The sequence below is a fragment of the Rhinatrema bivittatum genome, chromosome 7, assembly GCF_901001135.1.
Source record: "Rhinatrema bivittatum chromosome 7, aRhiBiv1.1, whole genome shotgun sequence".
NCBI lineage: Eukaryota > Metazoa > Chordata > Amphibia > Gymnophiona > Rhinatrematidae > Rhinatrema > Rhinatrema bivittatum.
In genome coordinates this window covers 91,215,796-91,237,988 of record NC_042621.1, presented here as the reverse complement: position 1 = coordinate 91,237,988, position 22,193 = coordinate 91,215,796, and the positions used below count along the sequence as shown (strand labels likewise).

The following is a 22,193-nucleotide window of genomic DNA, read 5'->3' as shown; positions in this document are numbered from 1 at the left end:
ATCCTGTGACTGTGGGTTCCAACAAGATAGAAGACAGCACTGAAGAGGATGCATATGCACCCTTTGCCCATGGCACCATTTCCAGGGTAGCTACCATCAAGCCACGTATCTGTCAGGTGTATGGTGTTCATCAACTGACGCACTTGAGACATCAATCTCTGGATCCAAACTTCTGGTAGGAAAACTCTGTCCTGTTGTAAGCAGGTTTAGATGGTGCAGAGATCTATCTATTTATTACTTGGTTAAACTCTTCATTTGTAATGCGCTGATGCTAACCTCCTGTTTGCTTTAGCACTGCTGCAAGTTTCTGTTCTATGTAAACCGATGTGAGGTTACTAAACAAATGTGGTATATAAAAACTGCAAATAAATAAATAAATAAGACACTGCCAGCTGCCTTCCCACCTTAATTGTAATCCTAAGTCAGGGAAAGACAATGTGTATTCTCCTCAGAAATAGACTTTTATTTATCAGATTTGGCAGGACATAACATTAAGAAAATAACAACAATTCCTATCTCTAACGTCCAGGCCACTAAGCACCAGTTTTCCTTAAAGAAAGTTCTGTAGCATGGGTGATAACAAAACATGCCATAAACTTTAGCTTGCTTAAGATATTAATATTTAGAAACATAGAAACTAGAAATATAGAAACATAAAAGTTGATGGCAGAAAAAGACCAGATGGTCCATCCAGTCTGCCCCGCAATCTTATTTGAATTGGATTCACAGACCTTTAGTCTGGGCCCTTACTGTATCATTAGGGTTACATTTTCTCACCCAGTGTCATTAATTTTTTACTGCTACCCCCCATGTCTCTTAGTTTTAGCTCCTTAGGAATCCATAGAGTCCATCCCAAAGTCCTTTATTGATTTCTTCCTCACTACTGTTAATCCCCATGACTCTGAATCTAGCTCCTTAGGGATCCATAGAGTAGGGATGTGAATCGTTTTTCAACGATTAAAATTATCGTCCGATAATGTTTATATCGTCTTAAATCGTTATAGATCACGATACAATAGAAATTCTAACGATTTATCGTTAAAAATCGTTAAATCGTGTTAGTGCGCACTAACTCGATTTAGTGCGCACTAACTGAAAATGATACAAATAAACACTTTCCAGGTCACTGAAGGTCAGTTAGGAATGAATATGTGTTCCTATTGGCTGGCTGCCCTCTTATCTATTGATATTACCAAGGTTACCACTGAGGTGATGGTTGGGGGGATGGGAAATGGAACTGGAAACTAACGAACACCAACAGAAAATGAAACAAAGTGTTCACACTTCCCAGGTCAGTAAAGGTCACTTAGGAATGAATATGTATGTATGTATTCCTATTGGCTGGCTGTGCTCTTATCTATTGATGTTACCAATATGGTTGGGGGGATGTGAAATGGAAACAGTTGGAAGCTTGACAAAAAAAGTAATGTAATGATCAGCACTCACGTGACTAGAACTTGTTTGTTTATTATTTTTGTTAGCAGGCACCTGAAATGCTAGTGCATGTTGAATTTGCCAATCACTGTGCATTTTAGAAAGGTGGTCCTGGCTGGAACTGTACACAGTTCAAATATATGTAATTGATTGTTGGTAAGTGTATTTTTTAAGTAGCCACACTGGCACCAGTATGTTTACTTTTCCTCCTACTTAACTCACTAGCTCAGCTTTGTAAGAAGGGCTTCTCTGCTTGTGTGTTGTTTTTGTTTGGTGTGAGGAGAGCAGAAACATCAGATCTTTATTCAATCTACTACAGTCATCTCTTACAGTGCCCTATCCCTATTAATACCAGGAGTGTTGTGATCTTCCTGCACACAGTGCCCTAACCCTGATACCAGTCTGAGACAGCTCCCTCCCTGCATTACTAGTGAGAGGCTGGCTTCGCAGACAGGGGGGAGCTGCCTGACCCTCACTCCTGACTTCCCCCATGTCCCAGCTAGTGAATGGTGTGTGGGTGAGGGGGGGGGGAGGATGGTGAAGTCTGAGACAGCTCCCTCCCTGCATTACTAGTGAGAGGCTGGCTTCACAGACAGGGGGGAGCTGCCTGACCCTCACTCCTGACTTCCCCCATGTCCCAGCTAGTGAATGGTGTGTGGGTGAGGGGGGGTGGAGGATGGTGAAGTCTGAGACAGCTCCCTCCCTGCATTACTAGTGAGAGGCTGGCTTCACAGACAGGGGGGAGCTGCCTGACCCTCACTCCTGACTTCCCCCATGTCCCAGCTAGTGAATGGTGTGTGGGTGAGGGGGGGGGAGGATGGTGAAGTCTGAGACAGCTCCCTCCCTGCATTACTAGTGAGAGGCTGGCTTCACAGACAGGGGGGAGCTGCCTGACCCTCACTCCTGACTTCCCCCATGTCCCAGCTAGTGAATGGTGTGTGGGTGAGGGGGGGGGAGGATGGTGAAGTCTGAGACAGCTCCCTCCCTGCATTACTAGTGAGAGGCTGGCTTCGCAGACAGGGGGGAGCTGCCTGACCCTCACTCCTGACTTCCCCCATGTCCCAGCTAGTGAATGGTGTGTGGGTGAGGGGGGGGGAGGATGGTGAAGTCTGAGACAGCTCCCTCCCTGCATTACTAGTGAGAGGCTGGCTTCACAGACAGGGGGGAGCTGCCTGTCCCTCACTCCTGACTTCCCCCATGTCCCAGCTAGTGAATGGTGTGTGGGTGAGGGGGGGGGGGGGTGGATGGTGAAGTCTGAGACAGCTCCCTCCCTGCATTACTAGTGAGAGGCTGGCTTCACAGACAGGGGGGAGCTGCCTGACCCTCACTCCTGACTTCCCCCATGTCCCAGCTAGTGAATGGTGTGTGGGTAAGGGGGGGGGGGAGGATGGTGAAGTCTGAGACAGCTCCCTCCCTGCATTACTAGTGAGAGGCTGGCTTCACAGACAGGGGGGAGCTGCCTGACCCTCACTCCTCCGGGGTATTGTGATCTTCCTGCACACAGTGCCCTATCCCTGATACCAGGGGTGTTGTGATCTTCCTGCATGCAGTGCCCTATCCCTATTAATACCAGGAGTGTTGTGATCTTCCTGCATGCAGTGCCCTATCCCTATTAATACCAGGAGTGTTGTGATCTTCCTGCATGCAGTGCCCTATCCCTGATATCGGGATGTGTGCAAGAAGATCACAACACCCCCGGTATCAGGAATAGGGCACTGTGTGCAGGAAGATCACAACACCCCCAGTATCAGGAATAGGGCACTGTGTGCAGGAAGATCACAACACCCCTGGTATTAGGGATAGGGCACTGTGTGCAGGAAGATCACAACACTCCTGGTATTAATAGGGATAGGGCACTGTGTGCAGGAAGATCACAATACCCCTGGTATCAGGGTTAGGGCACAAGTTCTAGTCACATTGACTGATCACATTACTTGTTTTGTCAAGCTACCAACTGTTTCCATTTCCCATCCCCCATATACTGTCAGTAGGAAACTTGGTAACATGAATAAATAAGAGGGCAGCCAATAGGAATACATATTCATTCCTAAACTGACCTTAACTGACCTGAAAAGTGTCAAATTGTATCATTTTCAGTTAGTGCGCACTAACTCCCAGTTAGTGCGCACTAACTCCCAGTTAGTGCGCACTAACTCCCAGTTAGTGCGCACTAACTCCCGTTAGTGCGCACTAACTCGAGTTAGTGCGCACTAATCGGAAAAAACGATTTTTAACGATTTTTTAACTAAAAAATCGTGCCTAAGACGATTTTCTTGCCCTGCCACACGATTTCTATCGTTAAGACGATATGGAAAACGATTCACATCCCTACCATAGAGTCTATCCCAGGCCCTTTTGAAGTCCAAGAACATAACATGAGAACATAAGAAATGCCATACTAGGTCAGTATCCTGTTTCCAACAGTGGCCAATCTAAGTCACATGTACCTGGCAGGCACCAAAACATTAGATAGATCACAAGCTACTATTGCTTATTAAATATCATAATAGCAGTTTATGGATTTAACCTCTAGGAACTTATCCAAACCTTTTTTAAGCACATTACACTAACTACTGTAACCAAATCCTCTGGCAATGAATTCCAGAGCTTAACTATGCGCTGAGTGAAAAAAAAAGTTTCTTCAATTTGTTTTAAATGAGCTACTTGCTAACTTCATGGTGTGCCCCCATTATCTGAGAGAGAGTAAATAATCGATTTACATTAACTTGTTCAAGTCCTTTCATGATTTTGTAGACTTCTATCCTATCCCCCCCTCAGTTATCTTCTCCAAACTGAACAGCCCTAACTTCTTTAGCCTTTCCTCATAGGGCAGCCGTTCCATGCTCCATATCATTTTGGCCGCCCTTCTCTGCACACGGTATTCAAGGTGCAGTCTTACCATGGAGCTATACAGAGGCATTATGACATCCTCTGTTTTATTTTCCATTCCCTTCCTAATAATTCCTAAGATTGTTTGCTTTTTTGATCACCACAGCACACTGGGCTGACAATTTCAATGTATTATCTACTATGATGCCTAGATCTCTTTCCTAGGAGTTAACTCCTAAGACATAACCTAACATTGTGTAACTATAGCAAGGGTTATTTTTCCCTATATGCATCACTTTGCACTTGTCTATGTTAAACATCTGCCATTTGGAAGCCCAATCTTGCAGTCTCACAAGGTGCTCCTGCAATTTATCACAATCTGCTTGAGATTTAACTACACTGCATAATTTTGTGTTGTTCACAAATTTGATCACCTCACTTGTCGTACCCCTTTCCAGATCAGAGTTGCTTACCTGTAACAGGTGTTCTCACAGGACAGCAGGATGGTAGTTCTCACATATGGGTGAATACAGAGCTGAGGATGCCCAAGCAATACACCAAATGCATGTTGGTAAGTTAAACTGAAAATAAGTTGTGTAGAACAGACTGGCCAAAGATGGAATCTTGTCTTCCAGCCTTATCTAAGCAATAATGGGCTGCAAAAGTATGGAGAGAGCTCCAGGTAGCAGCCTTACATATGTCAGCAAGCGGCACCGGACGGAGGTGCGCTACTGATGGCGGTGTGGCCCTGATAGAGTGTGCTTTCACACGGTCTTGTAGCGGAATGCCTGCTTGCTGGTAGCAAAAGCAGATACAGTCCGCCAACCAGGAGGAGAGGGTCTGCTTTCCCACAGGGTTGCCCAGTTTGATGGTATTGAACGAAACAAACAATTGAGTGGATTTCCTGTGGGCTGAAGTGCGTTCTAAATAGAAGGCTAGAGCACGTTTGCAGTCTAAAGAATGCAGAGCCTGCTCTCCTGGATTGGAATGAGGCCTGGGAAAAAAGGTAGTCAGGATGATGGATTGATTGATATGAAATTCCGACACTACCTTTGGTAAAAATTTAGGGTGAGTGCGGATCACTACCCTATCATGCAGGAGTTTAGTGTACGGCGGGTAGGTAACTAATGCCTGTAATTCACTAACTCTGTTAGCGGACGTGATCGCAAGAAGGAAAACTACCTTCCAGGTAAGATAGTGGAGATCACAGGAGTGGAGAGGCTCAAATGGAGGATTCATGAGCCGTCCCAGAACCACATTAAGGTCCCAAGCAGGGGCAGGAAGGCGCAGTGGAGGTTTTAAATGGAGCATGCCTCTCATGAAACGTGATACTAAGGGTTGTGTTGAGATGGAGACATCTCCTATACCCTTATGGTACGCAGACACTGCACTAACATGCACTCTGATAGAGGACGCTTTTAGGCCTAACTCTTGACAGGTGCCAGAGATAATCTAAGAACCTCGCAGTGGAACAAGTGAAGGGGTCTATGGACATGGAGGTGCAATAGACCGTAAACCTCTTCCATTTATAGCAATAAGACCTTCTCGTTGAAGGCTTTCGTGAAGCCACCAGGACTCGGGATACCGACTCTGAAAGGTTAAAAGGTTGGAGTATTAACCTTTCAACCTCCAGGCCATCAGAGACAGAGCCTGGAGGTTGGGGTGGCGCAGGCATCCGTTGTTCTGAGTTATCAGAAGCGGATCCTTCCCCAGAGGAATGTGTTGGCGTACTGAAAGGTCCTAGAGGATTGGAAACCACACCTGGCGTGTGGTTTCCAATCCTTGTCCTGCCGGAGCTTTACTAGAGTCTATGAGAGGAAGTGGAGGGTACGCATAAAGGAGACCGCTGGCCCAGGAGAGGGCGAAGGCATCTCTCGGTTGCGAGTGGTGACTGTGAATGAGAGAACAGAAGTTGTCTACTTTGTGATTGTGAACCGATGCAAAGAGATCTATGCAGGGGTAACCCCAGCGTTGGAATATCGTGTCCGCTATCGTGGGGTTGAGAGACCACTCGTGCAGATGAAAAGTGCGACTCAGCTTGTCTGCCAAAAGATTGTCCACTCCCGGCAAGTAGGTTGTCTTGAGGTACATCGCGTGGGAAAGGGCCCATGCCCATATCTGTATAGCTTCCTGACACAGAAGGTAGGAGCCCGTTCCCCCTTGTTTGTTGATGTACCACATTGCAACCTGATTGTCGGTTTGAATCAAGATGGCTTTGTTTGATAGGCAATCCTGAAAAGCCTTGAGGGCATATCTGATCGCCCGTAGCTCCAGGAAATTTATCTGGTGTTTGGCTTCCTCTGGAGACCAGGTTCCCTGAGTCTGCAGGTCACCTACATGTGCACCCCACCCGAGGTTGGATGCGTCTGTTAAGGTAATTTGAGGATCTGGAGCGTGAAATGGAAGGCCTTGAATGAGATTGGAGTGGTGTATCCACCAGGCTAGTGACAGACGGAGCTGTTTGTTAACCTGGATAATGCTGGACATTGGCTGACAAGCTTGAATCCACTGACATTTTAAGGTCCACTGCAACACCCTCATGGCTAGGCGAGCTATCGGAGTGACATGCACTGAGGACTCCATGTGACTCAACAGTATGAGGAAATGATGAGCAGTTGAAGATACTCGAGTCTGTAGGTGATGCGCCAGAGATGCTATGGTGAAAGCGCGATCCTGGGGGAGGAAGGCTTTCGCCTGTATGTAGACTTGTGCACATATCTTTTTGGCTCCATGCGCACAAGAGTTATCGGCACCGATGTCTCCAGCGCTGTGCGTGTAGAAGTCTTCGGCGCTGTGCGCTTAAGTGTCCTCGGCGCCGTGCGCACAGATGTCGTCAACGCCTTGCGCGCAGATGTTTTCGGCGCCCTACGCGCCAAAGTTTTGTGCGCAGTGCGCGCAGGATCCTTCGGCGCCATGCGCACAAGTGTCTTCGGCGCCATGTACGCAGTCTTGTGCGCTGATACTTTTTCAGGCACGGATGTGTTATGCGCCGTTGTTGTTTTATGCGCCGTTGTTGTTTTATGCGCATAAGGCATCTTAGGTGCAGACGTTCTAGCGCCAAAATTTTGGTCACCATTGTCTCCTGCGCCAGCAATTCTGGCTCTATGGATTATTTAAAATTCAATGGCCTTTGCCGGTCCACCAAGTCCTTACCTCCAAGATTGGAGGACTGAGGATCCCATGATGATGCCCTCTTCTTTGAGGGAGCCAGTAAGATAGCGGGGCCAGGTGACGAATGAGCTTCCGATGGATCCGGGGAGGCAAAAAGTTCCTGAAGCCTGTAGGCCTGTTGTTTCAGGGCTCTCGGAGACATCCTTGAACAAAATTCGCAATCTTCATGATTGCGATCTGGCCCCAGGCATTGGTAACATCAGTCATGGCCATCCGTGATCGACATTACCTTGCCGCAATTACAGGGTTTAAACCCCGATTTTGACATGTTTAATTATTAACGCTGAGGAGAAGAACAGCTCCGCGTGCGATCCCGTGCGTGGAAAGAACAGACTGAGGAGATTCCATTACTTTCCTGCGTAGGAACACATGTGCAGCCGCAGAGAGCAAAACTCTAATCTCTGCTTTGACAAGCTCCGCCTCCCGGACCTGATTGACAGATCCCATGACAGCATGGCTAATTCAGCCCTGCTATCGACGGGAAAAAGGTTGACACCTTTTCTGGACGCAGTTTCTTCGATGGCGGCTCGGACAATGGCGAAGTCGATGATTTTCCTTCATCGATGGTCCGAGGCTTTCGGTGTCGATGCCGATGTTTCTCTCTACGATCCCCTCGGTCCTGAGGGGGAGTAGAGGTAGTTGATGGCCAGGAAGTTGTCGACGCCGGACGGTCACCGGCCAGTGCCCGATACTGGCGCGAAGTGGACAGCACCGGTTTGGACGACGTTGATGCAATAGACGGTGTCAGAGTTTGGGAATGAAAGAGAAGTTCCATTTTCTCCATTCTGGCTTTGTGAACTTTTGGTGTCATTAAGGCACATTTGGTGCAAGTCAGGACATCATGCTCGCACCCAAGGGGCACATTACACAGACTTTATGAGGGTCTATTATGGACATGGTGCGAGTACAGTCCGGGCACCAACGGAACCCCGACGCCATGGCCTTTGAAAAATTGAGCTGCGGTGCAGTCGACGGCCAGTAGGCCACAAGGGCCAAACTCGAAGGGAATTGACCAAAAACGGGTATTAAAGTAGTCGTGACAAGTTGAGAACTGCAGCAGTAGTGACTCCCCCGGCCTGCAGCGATAAGAAGGCAGCACTCAGCTGTTTGCCTGTGCTGTGATCATCGCAGCACAGAGTAGTCAGCTAGAATGTGGCTGCGGGGATTTCCTGCCATGCGGCTATTTGGGAAATCCGTTGAGTAGCCATGATATGCAAGGGCTGCGGGATTCAGTGACCGTCTCTCTCTGTTGGTTGCATGGGTGAGTGGCCAAGAGCAGAAAGGCTGCGATTCTAGCTGCAGGAGCCAGGGGAAGTTCCCATGGTACAGAGGGTGCAGGGAGGAGGGGCTGAGAATAGCGGCTGTAGGCCGTGGATGTGCAGAACCTCGGGAAGCCAATGACAGGCTCCCCACGGTATGAAGAGGCTGTGTTTTGATCGGCAGGAGCCAGTTGATCGCAGGCTGAGAAGAGGCAGGAAGTATTCCCAAGGGGAAGGGCTTGAGCGGACATAGTCTCTGAGCCTAGTGCCACTACGAGGAGAGAGGAGAGCTGCAGAAGGCATTGGGGGGGCCTTACAATTTAGGCCACAATCCTGCTGACATCAGCAGGACCCGTAGGTCTGGAGCAGGGATCATATTAAAAAAAAAAAAGTTAAATGCCGCAGACCCAAGGCAGCTAATCGACGGATTTCCCAATCAGCTGCGTGGCAAGAAATTGCCACGACTACATTCTCAGCTGACTGTATTGCGTCGTGATGATTGCAGCACAGACAAACAGCTGATTGCTGCCTTCTTACCACTGGGGGAGAGACTTGGGACATGAATTTGACAGCGGCAGCATGGCCCTTTTTTCTTCCCGCGTGCCTGGTAAACATCACTTCCTCTTCCGGACCACAGGGGCGGGACAAAGAAAAGGCTATGCTGCTGTTGCTGGCTTCCACAAACACTGCTGCCGTTCCTCTCTGGGCTTGAAAGTGCTGATAGCATGGGCAGGAACAGCAGCAGAGTTTGTTGAAGAACTGTACGCGTCTCGCTGGGGTGAGGAGAGGGAGGGAAGAGCGGGAGACCAGGAAGTGCGTGACAGCTTGGCGACACACTGGTGTGCCGCAACACACCGGTTGAGAACCGCTGCTTTATTTTATGTACATTCTTTTTTTTTTGTTTTGATGGGGACTTGGTTATTATTGCCATTGTATTTTTTCTTATGAATTGTTAATTTTTTAAAATTTCTTCTGGGCATATTCATGATTGCTTAGTTTTATTACATTTGATTTAAATCATAATACAAATAAATTGATTTTACCTGCTAAGTGACTTTTTGATCATCCCCAATCTATAATTAATAGTAGGTCACAATAAGCTTCCCAACAGTTCTCCTTATAATTCAATATGGAAATCATTATCGTAGTACTACATTGGAATTTTTAAAAAGGAGAAAGCTTCTCTCATCTCTAACAACTTGATAGATTATTGCTTGAAAAGTGGGAAGGATTGTACTTCTTACTGCCTTTCATAAAGGTCCAAATCTGCAATGATAAGGTTATTGAGGCAGCATGGTAAATGACCATGTGACTTGACAAGAGATGTTAGAAATTGAATAGAATTGAAACTGGTCATACTATCATACTGGAACAAAAATTTGCATAATAAGACCATAATCATAGTTTATTTTTGTGCTTTATAATGATGTAATCAATGATGAAATGGTTGGTTTCTTCTTGGGGAACTCAAGTTTGTGCAGTAGAAGAACGAACCTGACAGAATTCTAGTTCATTTTCTCCAAAATATTTCACCATTTCTTACCTGTCTTTAGGAAATACTGGTCTATCATCCAAGTAAGTTAGGTGTTTTAATCGAACAATGCATGTTTTTCTATAATTTGAAATTTTCTTAATTACTTCATTTCCCATCAAATTGAGCACATGCTGCAAGCAAAGATATAGAACCCATGAGACCAAAAATATTTTCATACATAGAGCAAATACAGTCTTTCCTAGCGTGTAGCAGATGGACTCAGGACCAATGGGTATAGTGTACTCGTGTTAGCAGTTGGAGACTGATCAGATTTCAATCTGACGTCAGCCCCTAGTACATATACCCCTGCAGGAAGTGCAGCTCTTCAGTATTTTCTGTCTCCATAGCAGTTAGGGACTATCTGCACGCTCTCAGAGCGTTAGACCAAAATTAAAGAACAAAACCCGAAATTTAAAGAAGAAACCTACCTGAAGACGAGCCCTGCACTCCTGCGGTGATACCCTCGGGTCCCTCCCCCAGTTGAGTTTCCCGAGGTGATTTCCGTGGTCCCTCGGAGGTGAGGCTCGGTCCGGTGGCCGATTCGCGGCAGGGACCTAGCCCCCGAATCCTCGGGCGCGGCATAGAGGCAGCCTCGGTCCAGAGGCCGAATCGCGGCGAGGACTTAGCCCCCGATCCCGGGCGCGGCTGAGAGGCAGCGGGTGCACCCCTTGAGCGCGGCAGTGAAGGTATTTGCCCTCTCCCCCCGCAGCCGGAGACTGCCCGGAGCGAAACCGGGAAGCGCCGAAGACAAGGTAAGGTGGAAATCTTCTACTTTAAGCCGGTCTCCGAAGATCGAGGAGGAGCGCAGGTCGGCAATCGGAACCTGTGCTACCGGGTTGATCCGCCCTAGCAGGGCTAGGCCCCGGCTGTTCCAGGGTCTGCCCACGTGGAGACCCTCCGAGGTCACCATATTGCCCGCATGCTCGCCGTTGCCATCTTGGCACTGTTCGCCGCGCCGCCCGCCGTCCGTTCCGAGCGCACAAATAAAGCTAAGCGCACAAAATTACTTGTGCGCCTAATCTTAGGCGCACATAAAACCTTACGCGCATAAGTTATGCGCACACAACAAGGCGCACATCTACAGCTAGGCGCACATATCAGACGCAATGGAGCGCATAAGAGCTTACGCGTCCACAGAAATGGCACCTCCAGAAACAGGAATAAAAGCTCAAGGCCTCTGCCCAGCATGCCACATCAGAGCCGCACAGAGCGAGGAAGCAGACGTGCTATGCGCACACTGTGAGGAGGCCCTGGGAGATCCAGGTCAGGGCCAGCCCCACCCAGGGCCCAGTGCTAGCTCCTCAGGGGGCACCCCGGACCTAGCAGGCCCAAGTGAATCCACCCCACAGACGGGGACCCCCAGGGAACCGGCGCCCCTCAACTTAGACGCAGCGTCGATCTCTTGGGTGGAGTTGTTTAAGGGGATTCACGCCTTTGTCAAAATGCAAACTGAACCCCAGGCGGAACAGCCATATGCGCCACCGGAAGACCCTCATGCCCCAGGACCCTCGAGGCCTAGGCACAGGCTCCCACCACCCAGAAGCCCCACCTACAGGGACACGGATTTCTCCGAAGAGGAAGTCGAGCCCCTTGAGGAGGGGGAACTCCCCTCAGGAACGGAGCCACACCGAACCATGAGATACTTCTTCACAAAGGATGAGCTTCCGGACCTTGTATCCCAATGCCTATCGGAGCTCGCTATCCCGGGCCAAGGCACCACGGGGGAACCTAGAATGAACCCCCTGCTGGAGGGCCTTCGACAGACGTCTCGCCATTTTCCTCTCTTACAGGCACAACAGCTAATTGACATGGAATGGAATGCTCCGGAGTCCTCATTCAAAGGAGGTCGAGCCTTGTCGGCCATGTACTCCCTGGACTCAGTGACCAAGGAACTTCTGGCGTGCCCTAGAGTGGACACCATAATCTGCGCGGTCGCTAAGCGCACCACCATCCCAGTGGAGGGAGGAGCGGCGCTCAAGGATGCACACGACCGGCGCCTGGAAGCCATACTAAAACAATCATTTGAGGTGGCAGCCATGTCCCTGCAGATTGCGGCCTGCTGCACCGTGGTGACACGTTCCTGTTTATCCCAAGCCAGGAACAACACCCCGGGAGAAGACATGGAATCAGCACTATCATTCCTCACTGACGCGGCTTCCGATCTAGTGTGCACTGCAGCCAGAGGAGTGTCGTCCACAGTGGCAGCCAGGAGACAACTCTGGCTTCGAAATTGGTCGGCTGACGCCTCCTCCAAGACACGCCTCACGAGATTGCCCTTCAAAGGATCCCTCCTCTTTGGCAGTGAACTAGAAAAACTGGCCAACAAATGGGGCGACTCCCCATTACCCTCGCTTGCCGGAAGACAAGACGAAGAGAAACCAGCGTCCCTTCCCCAGGTCCTCCAGAGGCAGAAGCTCACAGCGCTTCAACCCTTACAAGAGCAACTATCAAGCGCCCCGCCCTACGGGCAGGAACCAGTCCTTTCGGAACAAGCACAGCAAGAGGGGAACCAGCTCAGGTCCAGGCCCCAGCCATACCCCACAATGAGATTCAGCCAACCCATCCAAGGGAAGAAGCCATAGGGGACAGGCTAACCCTATTCTACCACAGATGGGTCGAGATAACTTCAGACAAGTGGGTCCTAGCCATCATCCGAGAGAGGTACTACCTGGACTTCTTTTAAACCCCTCCGGACAAGTTCGTGGAATCTCCCTGCCACGACCCCCACAAGAGGGCGGCAGTGGAAGCTACACTGACCAGACTTCTGGCTCTCAAGACCATAACCCCGGTACCTACACGGGAAATAAATACTGGACATTACTCCATCTACTTTATCATACCCAAGAAAGAGGGTACATTCAGACCCATCCTGGACCTCAAGTCGGTCAACCGACACCTAAGGATCCCACGCTTCCGCATGGAAACCCTACGATCAGTCATACATGCAATACAACCAGGAGAGTTCCTCACATCCCTGGACCTGTCGGAGGCCTACCTACACATCCCAATTCATCAGGAACACCAGCGCTACCTACGCTTCAAGGTCCTGAATCATCACTACCCTTCGGGTTAGCCACTGCACCCCGGACGTTCATCAAGGTAATAGTAGTGGTGGCGACAACACTCAGGAAGGAAGGAATCCTCATTCATCCCTACCTGGACGATTGGCTGATCAAAGCAAAATCACCGGAGGAAAGCCACCAAGCAACCAGCAGAGTCATAACTCTACTGGAAAGCCTAGGTTGGGTAGTCAATACAAACAAGAGCTCCCTACAGCCCTCGCAGTCGCTGGAATACCTAGGAGTCCGATTTGACACCAAGGAAGACAAGGTCAGCCTGACCCCTACAAGGAGATCAAAGCTGTGGAACCGGCTCCAGACCTTGCTGAGCGCCTCCCGTCCCACAGCATGGGATTACCTGCAAGTCCTCAGACTAATGGCATCCACACTGGAAGTGGTGCCATGGGCGCAAGCCCACATGAGGCCCCTGCAACGCTCACTTCTATCACGGTGGAGTCCACGATCCCAGAACCACACCGTACGTCTACCACTACCGGCCAGAGTCCGGACCCAGCTACGATGGTGGCTACAGATCAGCCACAAGAGCCGGGGATCAAGACTATCCTCCCCAACCTGGACCCTGCTCACCACAGATGCCAGTCTACACGGGTGGGGAGCACACTGCGAAGAGCTAACCGCCCAAGGGCGGTGGAACGAAGAAGAGGCGGGGTGGAACATCAACCACCTAGAAGCACGGGCAGTCAGATTAGCCTGCCTGCGGTTTGCCCACAGACTTCGAGACAAAGCAGTCAGAGTGATGTCAGACAATGCCACGACGGTGGCCTACATCAACCGGCAGGGCGGAACCAGAAGCCAACAGGTGTCCTTAGAAATAGACCCTCTGATGGCTTGGGCGGAAGCAAATCTCCAGGACATCTCTGCCGTACACATCACCAGAAAGGACAACATCACGGCAGACTTCCTCAGCAGGGAAAGTCTAAACGCAGGAGAATGGAAGCTGTCACCCACAGCCTTCAAGATGATAGTGAATCGGTGGGGGACTCCAGACATGGACCTTCTAGCAAGCAGATCCAATGCTCAAGTACCCAGATACTTCAGCCGCAGGCGGGATCCGCAGTCCCAGGGGATCGATGCCCTGGTACAGGCCTGGCCACCGGGGACCCTGCTATACGCCTTCCCTCCGTGGCCCTTGCTAGGTGCAATCATTCACAAGATTCAGCGGCACAGGGGGCTAGTTCTTCTGGTGGCCCCGGACTGACCAAGAAGACCCTGGTACGCAGACATGAGAAGACTACTGGCAGGGAACCCACTACCCCTGCTTCCACACAGAGACCTGCTACAACAAGGTCCCATCCTCCACGAGGATCTAGCTCAATTCTCTCTTACGGTCTGGCCATTGAGAGGGCCCACCTGAGAAAGAGGGGATACTCGGGGGCAGTAATAGATACTCTCCTCTGAGCACGCAAGTTCTCCACATCTCTAACATACATAAGGACCTGGAGAGTCTTTGAGGCCTGGTGCGAAGACCACAACGTCAAACCACGCTCCTCTAAAGTTCCCATGATTCTAGAATTCTTACAGAATGGACTACAGAAGGGTCTGTCCCTCAACTCCATCAAGGTACAGGTAGCCGCATTGTCATGCTACGGCTCCAGGAGCGAGGACGACAGCATAGCCTCGCACCCAGATGTATCACGCTTCCTGAAAGGAGTCAAACACATTCGCCCACCACTAAAGTGGCCAGTGCCCCTGTGGAACCTCAACCTCGTCTTGGAGTTCCTAGCGGGATCTGCCTTCAGACCCCTCCGTGGCCTGTCCCTCTGTCTGTTAACCTTAAAGACAGTGTTCTTGCTGGCCGTGTGTTTGGCCCGCCGCATCTCAGAGCTACAGGCACTGTCCTGCCGTGAGCCATTCCTCAGACTCACCCCGGGGACCATTCAACTACGCACGGTTCCCTCCTTCCTCCCCAAAGTGGTCTCACACTTCCACCTTAACCAAACCATCTCACTACCTACGATGGACGGCTCGAAGAAGTCGGAAGAAGCCCGTAGTCTACGCCATCTCGACATCGGCAGACTCCTATCCAGATACCTGGAATTGTCGGAACCAGTACGAAAGACGGACCACCTTTTCGTCCTTCACAGCAGGAAGAGGCAAGGGGAAGCGGCCTCACGGGCAACCATTGCCCGCTGGATCAAGGAAGTCATCAAAGCGGCCTACGTAGAAGCAGGAAAACCACCACCTCTACAGGTCAAGGCCCATTCTACCAGAGCCCAGGCGGTTTCCTGGGCAGAAACTAGAATGCTGTCACCTGCCGAGATCTGCAGGGCAGCAACATAGTCCTCTATCCATACCTTCTCCAGATTCTACCGTCTGGATGTTCAGGCTCGGGAGGACACAGCATTTGCAAGGGCAATCCTAAGTGGGCCACGGGCAGCCTCCCACCCAGTTCGGGAGTAGCTTTTATACATCCCATTGGTCCTGAGTCCATCTGCTACACACTAAGAAATGGAGAAATTACTTACCTGATAATTTCGTTTTCCTTAGTGTAGACAGATGGACTCAGCATCCCACCCTCGACTGCTGTAATACATGGTTTTTCAATGAATCAAGGGTTGGCCATGTTTTCATTTACCTAGGGCATCCACCCTGCCGGGTGTCGACGCTTTCCGGTTGAGTACACTGGCGGTCTCCAGCTATAGTCAATCAACCAGTTCAAGTTAATCAAGTTAATCAAGTTTTTAACGTTCTAACAAAGTTATTTAAGTTAACCATATTAAGTTAATCAGTCAGTCACACGTATATCCACAATGCTTTTCAAGGAAGAATACCTAAGAGCTGCACTTCCTGCAGGGGTATATGTACTAGGGGCTGACGTCAGATTGAAATCTGATCCGTCTCCAACTGCTAACAGGAGTACCACTATACCCATTGGTCCTGAGTCCATCTGTCTAAGGAAAACGAAATTGTCAGGTAAGTAATTTCTCCATTTTCTCTGTTTAACTCATGATATTTTAATCATTAATATTAAAATATAAGGGAATGGGTGGGGAGGTTGGGACCAGGTGTGCAAAAGGTGCATTTGTACAGAGCAGCACCAGCATAGTAAGAATACATTTAAAATGACCCCCTAAATTTGTACCTGAGGAAGTGGAGGGTAAAGTGATTTGCCTGAGATCACACGAGTGGCAGTGGGATTTGAACCCTGGCTTCCCTGGTTTGTAGCCTGCTGTTCTAACCATTAGGCTACTCTACTAAACCACCTTACAGTGCCATTTATCAAATCATGTTAGGGCGATAACACTATAACGCATGCATTATTTATCACAGCGCGTGCTACGTATGCAAATTTGCAAACTTTAATGGGTGGGTGGATTTTGGGAGCAGTTTGGGCAGAGAAATGAAAATGAGATATGGTAACGCTGTGTGCGATAGCGCAATGCATGTGTTATACATGCTATCGCGGGTAATAATGCTGTAAATAACTACACCTTTTTTCCTAGTGTTATGACCTGTCTCAGCTGTGCGTTATGCTTGAAACGGGATTTTTCACAAATGCCGTTTCGGGCAAGGGGAGGGAGAGGTAGAGTGGAATGGAGTGGAGAGAGAGAGCATTTGGGGTGACACACATATTAATCATCTATTTATACCACTATAGGAGGGTCATCTAGTAACTCGACGTGAGGTTTTGGTGGTAGTCTAGGATTTTTGGGGCTAGTTTTACATGCATAGGCAGACATATGAACAGCACAGTACACATCAATAAAGATTTCATGTGATTTGGAATGAGAAAAGATACACAAAGCTGAAATTTCTACAATGTTCTCTCGCCCTACCTTGATAGTGCCCAGTTAGAGAGTGCATCAAAATATCGCGGGCGTGAAAAATTCAATACACGTTGCAGTAAAATACCTATGCAAAGCACTAAAATATTTATTTATATTTATTTATAAACTTTTCTATACCGATATTCGTGACGACATCATATCGGTTTACATTGAAACAATGAAGAGGAAATTACATTGAACAGGAAAGGGGGCAACAAGGGATAAATAGGAACAGAAAGTTTAGCGAAGGAAGGATAAACGAACCAGAGAGCAAAACAACTAATAATAAGGCAAATATATACTCAACTGTAGTTATAAATGGGATCACAATCACAACAGTAGGGTAGCTGAAATTGTAATTACAAATACAACCGGGTCTTTAAAAAAGGTGTAACAGGGAAACTACACAGCGTATTAGGAAAGCTGGCATGTCAGGCAGAGAGGGAGGCGGAGCTGAGGTTGTTGGGGTATGCTTGTTTAAATAGCCATGTCTTGAGGTTAGTTCTGAATTTGGAGGGACATGTTTCGAGCCGTAGGTTAGCGGGAAGGGAGTTCCAATGAGTAGGTCCAGATATGGAAATAGCTTGTTCCCTTGTGGATGCGAGGTGAGCGTGTTTTAAGGTGGGCACATGAAGGGTCCCATTGTTGGATGCTCTAGTGAGTCGCTTCGAGCGTTTGGGTTGGAATGGTTCTTCAAGCCAACTGGAGTTGTGAATGTGTATGGCTTTGTGGATTATGGTGAGGGTTTTATAAACCAGTGGTACCCAAACCTGTCCTGGAGGGCCACCAGCCAGTCGGGTTTTTGGGATATCCTCAATGAATATGCATGAGAGAAAATTTGCATGCACTGCCTCCGTAACATGCAAATTTTCTCTCATGCATATTCATTGTGGATATCCCAAAAACCCGACTGGCTGGTGGCCCTCCAGGACAGGTTTGGGGACCACTGTTATAAACGATACGGGAAGGAATAGGGAGCCAGTGCAATTCTTTGAGGATAGGAGTGATATAGTCGTATTTGCGGGCATTAGATAAAGTCCGTGCTATTGTATTCTGCAGAAGTTGCAGAGGTTTTAGAGAGGTGGAGGGGAGGCCTAAAAGGAGTGAGTTGCAGTAGTCAAGTTTTGAAGCGAGGGTGGCTTGAATGACGGTGTGGAAGTCATTAGTGTGCAGTAAGGGTTTTAGGTTTTTCATGACGTTGAGTTTATAATAGCCTTCCTTGAGGATTTTACTAATATGTTTTTTTAGGTTCAATTGCTGGTCGAGTTGCACCCCAAGGTTTCGTGCACAGGGTTGCGTAAGGCAGGAATTAAAGGCAGGATCATTTGCAATATTGGGATTAGGGGAATATGTTGTGAGATGAAGAGCAGTTCGGTTTTTGCGGAGTTAAGGGTGAGGTGGAGATTGGAGAGTAGGGTATTTATGGAGGCAAGACAGTTCTTCCAGAATTCAAGGGCATTGGTGAGGGAGTCACGAACAGGGATAATGATTTGAACATCATCTGCGTAAAGGTAGAACTTGAGACCAAGATCTGTTAGGAGATTGCAGAGGGGGAGGAGGTAGATATTGAAGAGGATAGATGAGAGGGAGGAGCCTTGGGGAACTCCTTGGGAGAGGGCATGGAAGGAGGATTCAGCATTGCCTATTTTAACAGAGTATTGTCTGTTAGAGAGATAGGAGGAGAACCAGCTAAGAGCAGTGCCTGAGAGGCCGATGTCAGTGAGACGGGAGAGGAGTTGGGTGTGGCTTACGGTATCGAAAGCAGCAGAGATGTCCAGGAGGGCAAGGATGAAGCAATGTCCTTGGTCCATACCTCTTTTGAGGTGATCAGAAAGGGAAAGAAGCAGGGTTTCTGTATTAAGGTGCTTTCGGAAACCGAATTGTGAGGGGTGGAGTATATTATTTTCTTCAAGGGAGTTCGTTAGCTGGGAATTGACCACTTTCTCCATGATTTTTGAAATGAAGGGGAGGTTAGAGATGGGCCAATAGCAGGGTCTTGAGGGTCTAAGGTGGGTTTTCTAAGAAGGGGTTTGATCACCACATGCTTAAGGGGGTTAGGAACAATGCCTGAAGAGAGAGAGCAGTTTATGATGGTAGCTAATGGTTTGGCTATGGTGTCTGATATCAAAAGTAAGGCTTTTGTGGGTATGGTGTCTGAGGGAGGGGAAGCGGGTTTCATCTTTTTGAGGATGGATGTGATTTTGATGGATGAAGTGAGCTCAAGAGAGTCTAGGGCAGCAGGTGCAGAGAGGGGGTTATGCACAGTATGAAGAGGTTTGGGAGGGAATCTGAGGAGGATATTACATATTTTATTATGGAAGTAATGAGCCAATAGTTCACTTTTGTTCTTTGCTTCTTTATCGGGGATGGGGAGGGGTCGGATTTGTTGAGTTTGGAAACGTATGAGACAAGAGTTTTCGGATTGTAGATATAGTCATGTATTCTTGCAGAGAAGAAGTTACGTTTGGCATTGAGGGTAGAGGATCTGTATATGTGAAGTGCGGATTTAAAGATGGAAATTTTCTGAGGAGATGGGTCTTTCCGCCAGGCTCTCTCTTTTTGTCTGAGATCGTTCTTTTTCTGTTTCAGTTCTGCTGTGTACCAAGGTTTGAGGTTTTTGGCCGTAAGGTTTAGCTCACGTCTGATGATTGGGCAGTGTTTATCTGCAATGTCCAGGGTGAGGTTGCTCCAGGTTTCAATTGCAGCATTGGGATTAGAGCAGTCAAGCTTGTGGATGGAGTTGGAGAAGGCAGCGATAAGATCATCGCTGGGGCAGGATTTTCTATAATTAATAGTGTTGTTGGGAAAAGGGTGATTTGAGATAGGGGTCTTTATGGAGAGGAAGGATTTGATGAGGGAGTGGTCTGACCATGGAACAGGGGTGCAGATGGGGGTGTTGTGGTAAGTCAAATATTTTTGTTATCACAGGCATTATTCATGCAAAATTTATAGCATTTTGATGAATATAGGGGTGAATCCTTGCTTTTGCAGAAAAATCCAGGATTCTGCTAAACTATATGTGTAGGTTAAGGCTCACCTAGGGACACTGAGAAGAGCTTTGACTAATCTTGCCATCATTATGTTCGGTAGCTGAACTCAGGCTGCTAATAGGGAAGAAGAGAGGAAAATAGCGGTTATTGAAAAAAGCAGGATGCATAACTATATGCAGGCCAGTGTGTGGGTGTGTGAGTTCAATAGGCTGTCCTAAAAGATTCTTGACACTGGGGTGACATGACACCTAGCATGCTACAGAAAAAACATAGGCAATAGGTTACAAATACAGAGGTAGATTTTTAAAGAAGTGCGTACACACATGGATGTGCTGATTTTATAAAATACGCGCACATGTTTTGAAATCTGGGAGCTGCGCACACATGCGCGCCAGATTTTATAATCCCGGCCTTCCCCAGTTCTCTCCTAGTACACTCCAATTAAGGAGGGGACTGGGAGGGAACTTCCCAACCCCCTACCCTAGCCTCCCTTCCCCTCTCCAACCCCTAAGTCCTACCTTTTTCCTTTTTTTTGTCTTTAAACTTACTTCAGGGCCCAATCTGAAGTTGTGCGCGCCGGCAGCCTGCCAGCGCACGAGGCTCCAAAACAGCAATGAACAGCGCTGTCCTGGCCTGCTCCCTGCCCCTCCCTACCCCTTCCAAGAGACCTGGCACTTAAGCGCATACCGGCCTTTACGCACGTGGCTGGGCCTCTTGGAAAATTTGCCCAGCACACGTAAGGCCTGGCCACGCATGTAAAGGTTGGAATTTATGCGTGTTGAGCATTTAAAATCTGCCCAATAGCATTTATAAAATTATATCAAAATATTAATACATATAAAACTTGTTGATAAGAAGTGGAGGGAAAGGAAAGTCTAGAAAAATAACTATATACAAAAATCAAGTTTGCTTACCGTAAACGGTGTTTTCCTTAGATAGCAGGATGAATTAGCCATGCTGTCTGGGAGCGCCCCCTGGCGGCCTGGTGTAGGAAATTCTCATAGAACATTGAAAACTTCACTTCTACATGCCTGCACGGTGCCTTCCCGCGCTACTGACTCTCTGTTCTCAGTTGACTGGACAGCAAAGAAACAAGAGCATATAGAAAGCACATAGAGCAGGCAGAATGGTAGAGACTGTCCAGGGACGTGGGTGGGTTCACATGGCTAATTCATCCTGCTATCTACTGTTAATAGACCTGAACTTACCCCACCTTTACTGTAAGCAAATTTCCTTACAGTAAAGGCGGGCCATGCTGTCTGGGAGCGCCCCCTGCCGGCCTGGTGTGGGAAATTCTCAGAACATTGAAAACTTCACTTCTGCATGCCTGCACTGTGCCTTCCCGCGCGACTGACTCTCTGCTCTCAGTTGAGTGGACAGCAAAGAAACAGCAGCATATAGAAAGCACATAGAGCAGGCAGAATGGAAGAGACTGTCCAGGGAAATGGGTGGGTTCGCATGGCTAATTCATCCTGCTATCTACTGTTAATAGACCTGAACTTTCCCCACCTTTACTGTAAGCAAATTTGCTTTTTCTAGCAGATAAGCAGGCTGAATTAGCCATGTTGTCTGGGAGTCCCTAGCTAGGGAGTCAAAGCACAGGATACTCATTTTGCAAACAGTCTATATGTTTGGATCTACATAGGGTTGTTTGTGCAGCGTATCCCTGCAATGTGTGGATAGTCTTAAGAATTAGTTGAAGGCAATAGTATGAATTGAACATAGGTAGTGAAGACCATGTCACTGCTTTGCAAATTTCTTGAACAGGCACATGTCTAAGGTGGGTGATTGAAGCAGACATAGCCCTCAATTGATGGGCTTTGACCTTAGAAGTCAAATGCTCAGATTTGGTAGAATAGCAGAAGTGAATGCATTGAGTTAGCCAGTTTGCTAGAGTCTGTTTAGTCACTGGTAATCCAGGTACATTTGGGTTGAAGGAAAGAAAGAGCTGGCAGTGCCTCTTTGGAGTGTTAGTCTTTTGTTTATAGTAGGCTAACACTCTTTTACAATCCAACGTGTGCAGTAAAGCTTCCCGACTGTTTGAATGTGGTTTAGGGAAGAAAGTTGGCAATGTTATGGACTGAGTCAAATGAAAAACTGAAACTACCTTTGGAAGAAAGGATGGATGA

At 48.2% G+C, this 22,193-nt stretch overlaps 1 protein-coding gene across 3 annotated transcripts in view; it reads right to left on the bottom strand.

Annotated features, from left to right (window-relative positions):
- The window catches only part of DNAAF1 (dynein axonemal assembly factor 1), a 288,119-nt gene that overhangs the window by 108,977 nt on the left and 156,949 nt on the right, over positions 1-22,193 (bottom strand). For all 3 annotated transcript variants that reach the window (XM_029608670.1, XM_029608669.1, XM_029608671.1), the window contains exon 7: positions 10,237-10,358. In XM_029608670.1, coding sequence (XP_029464530.1) covers positions 10,237-10,358 — 122 coding nt within the window. The remainder of the gene's footprint in view (positions 1-10,236; positions 10,359-22,193) is intronic.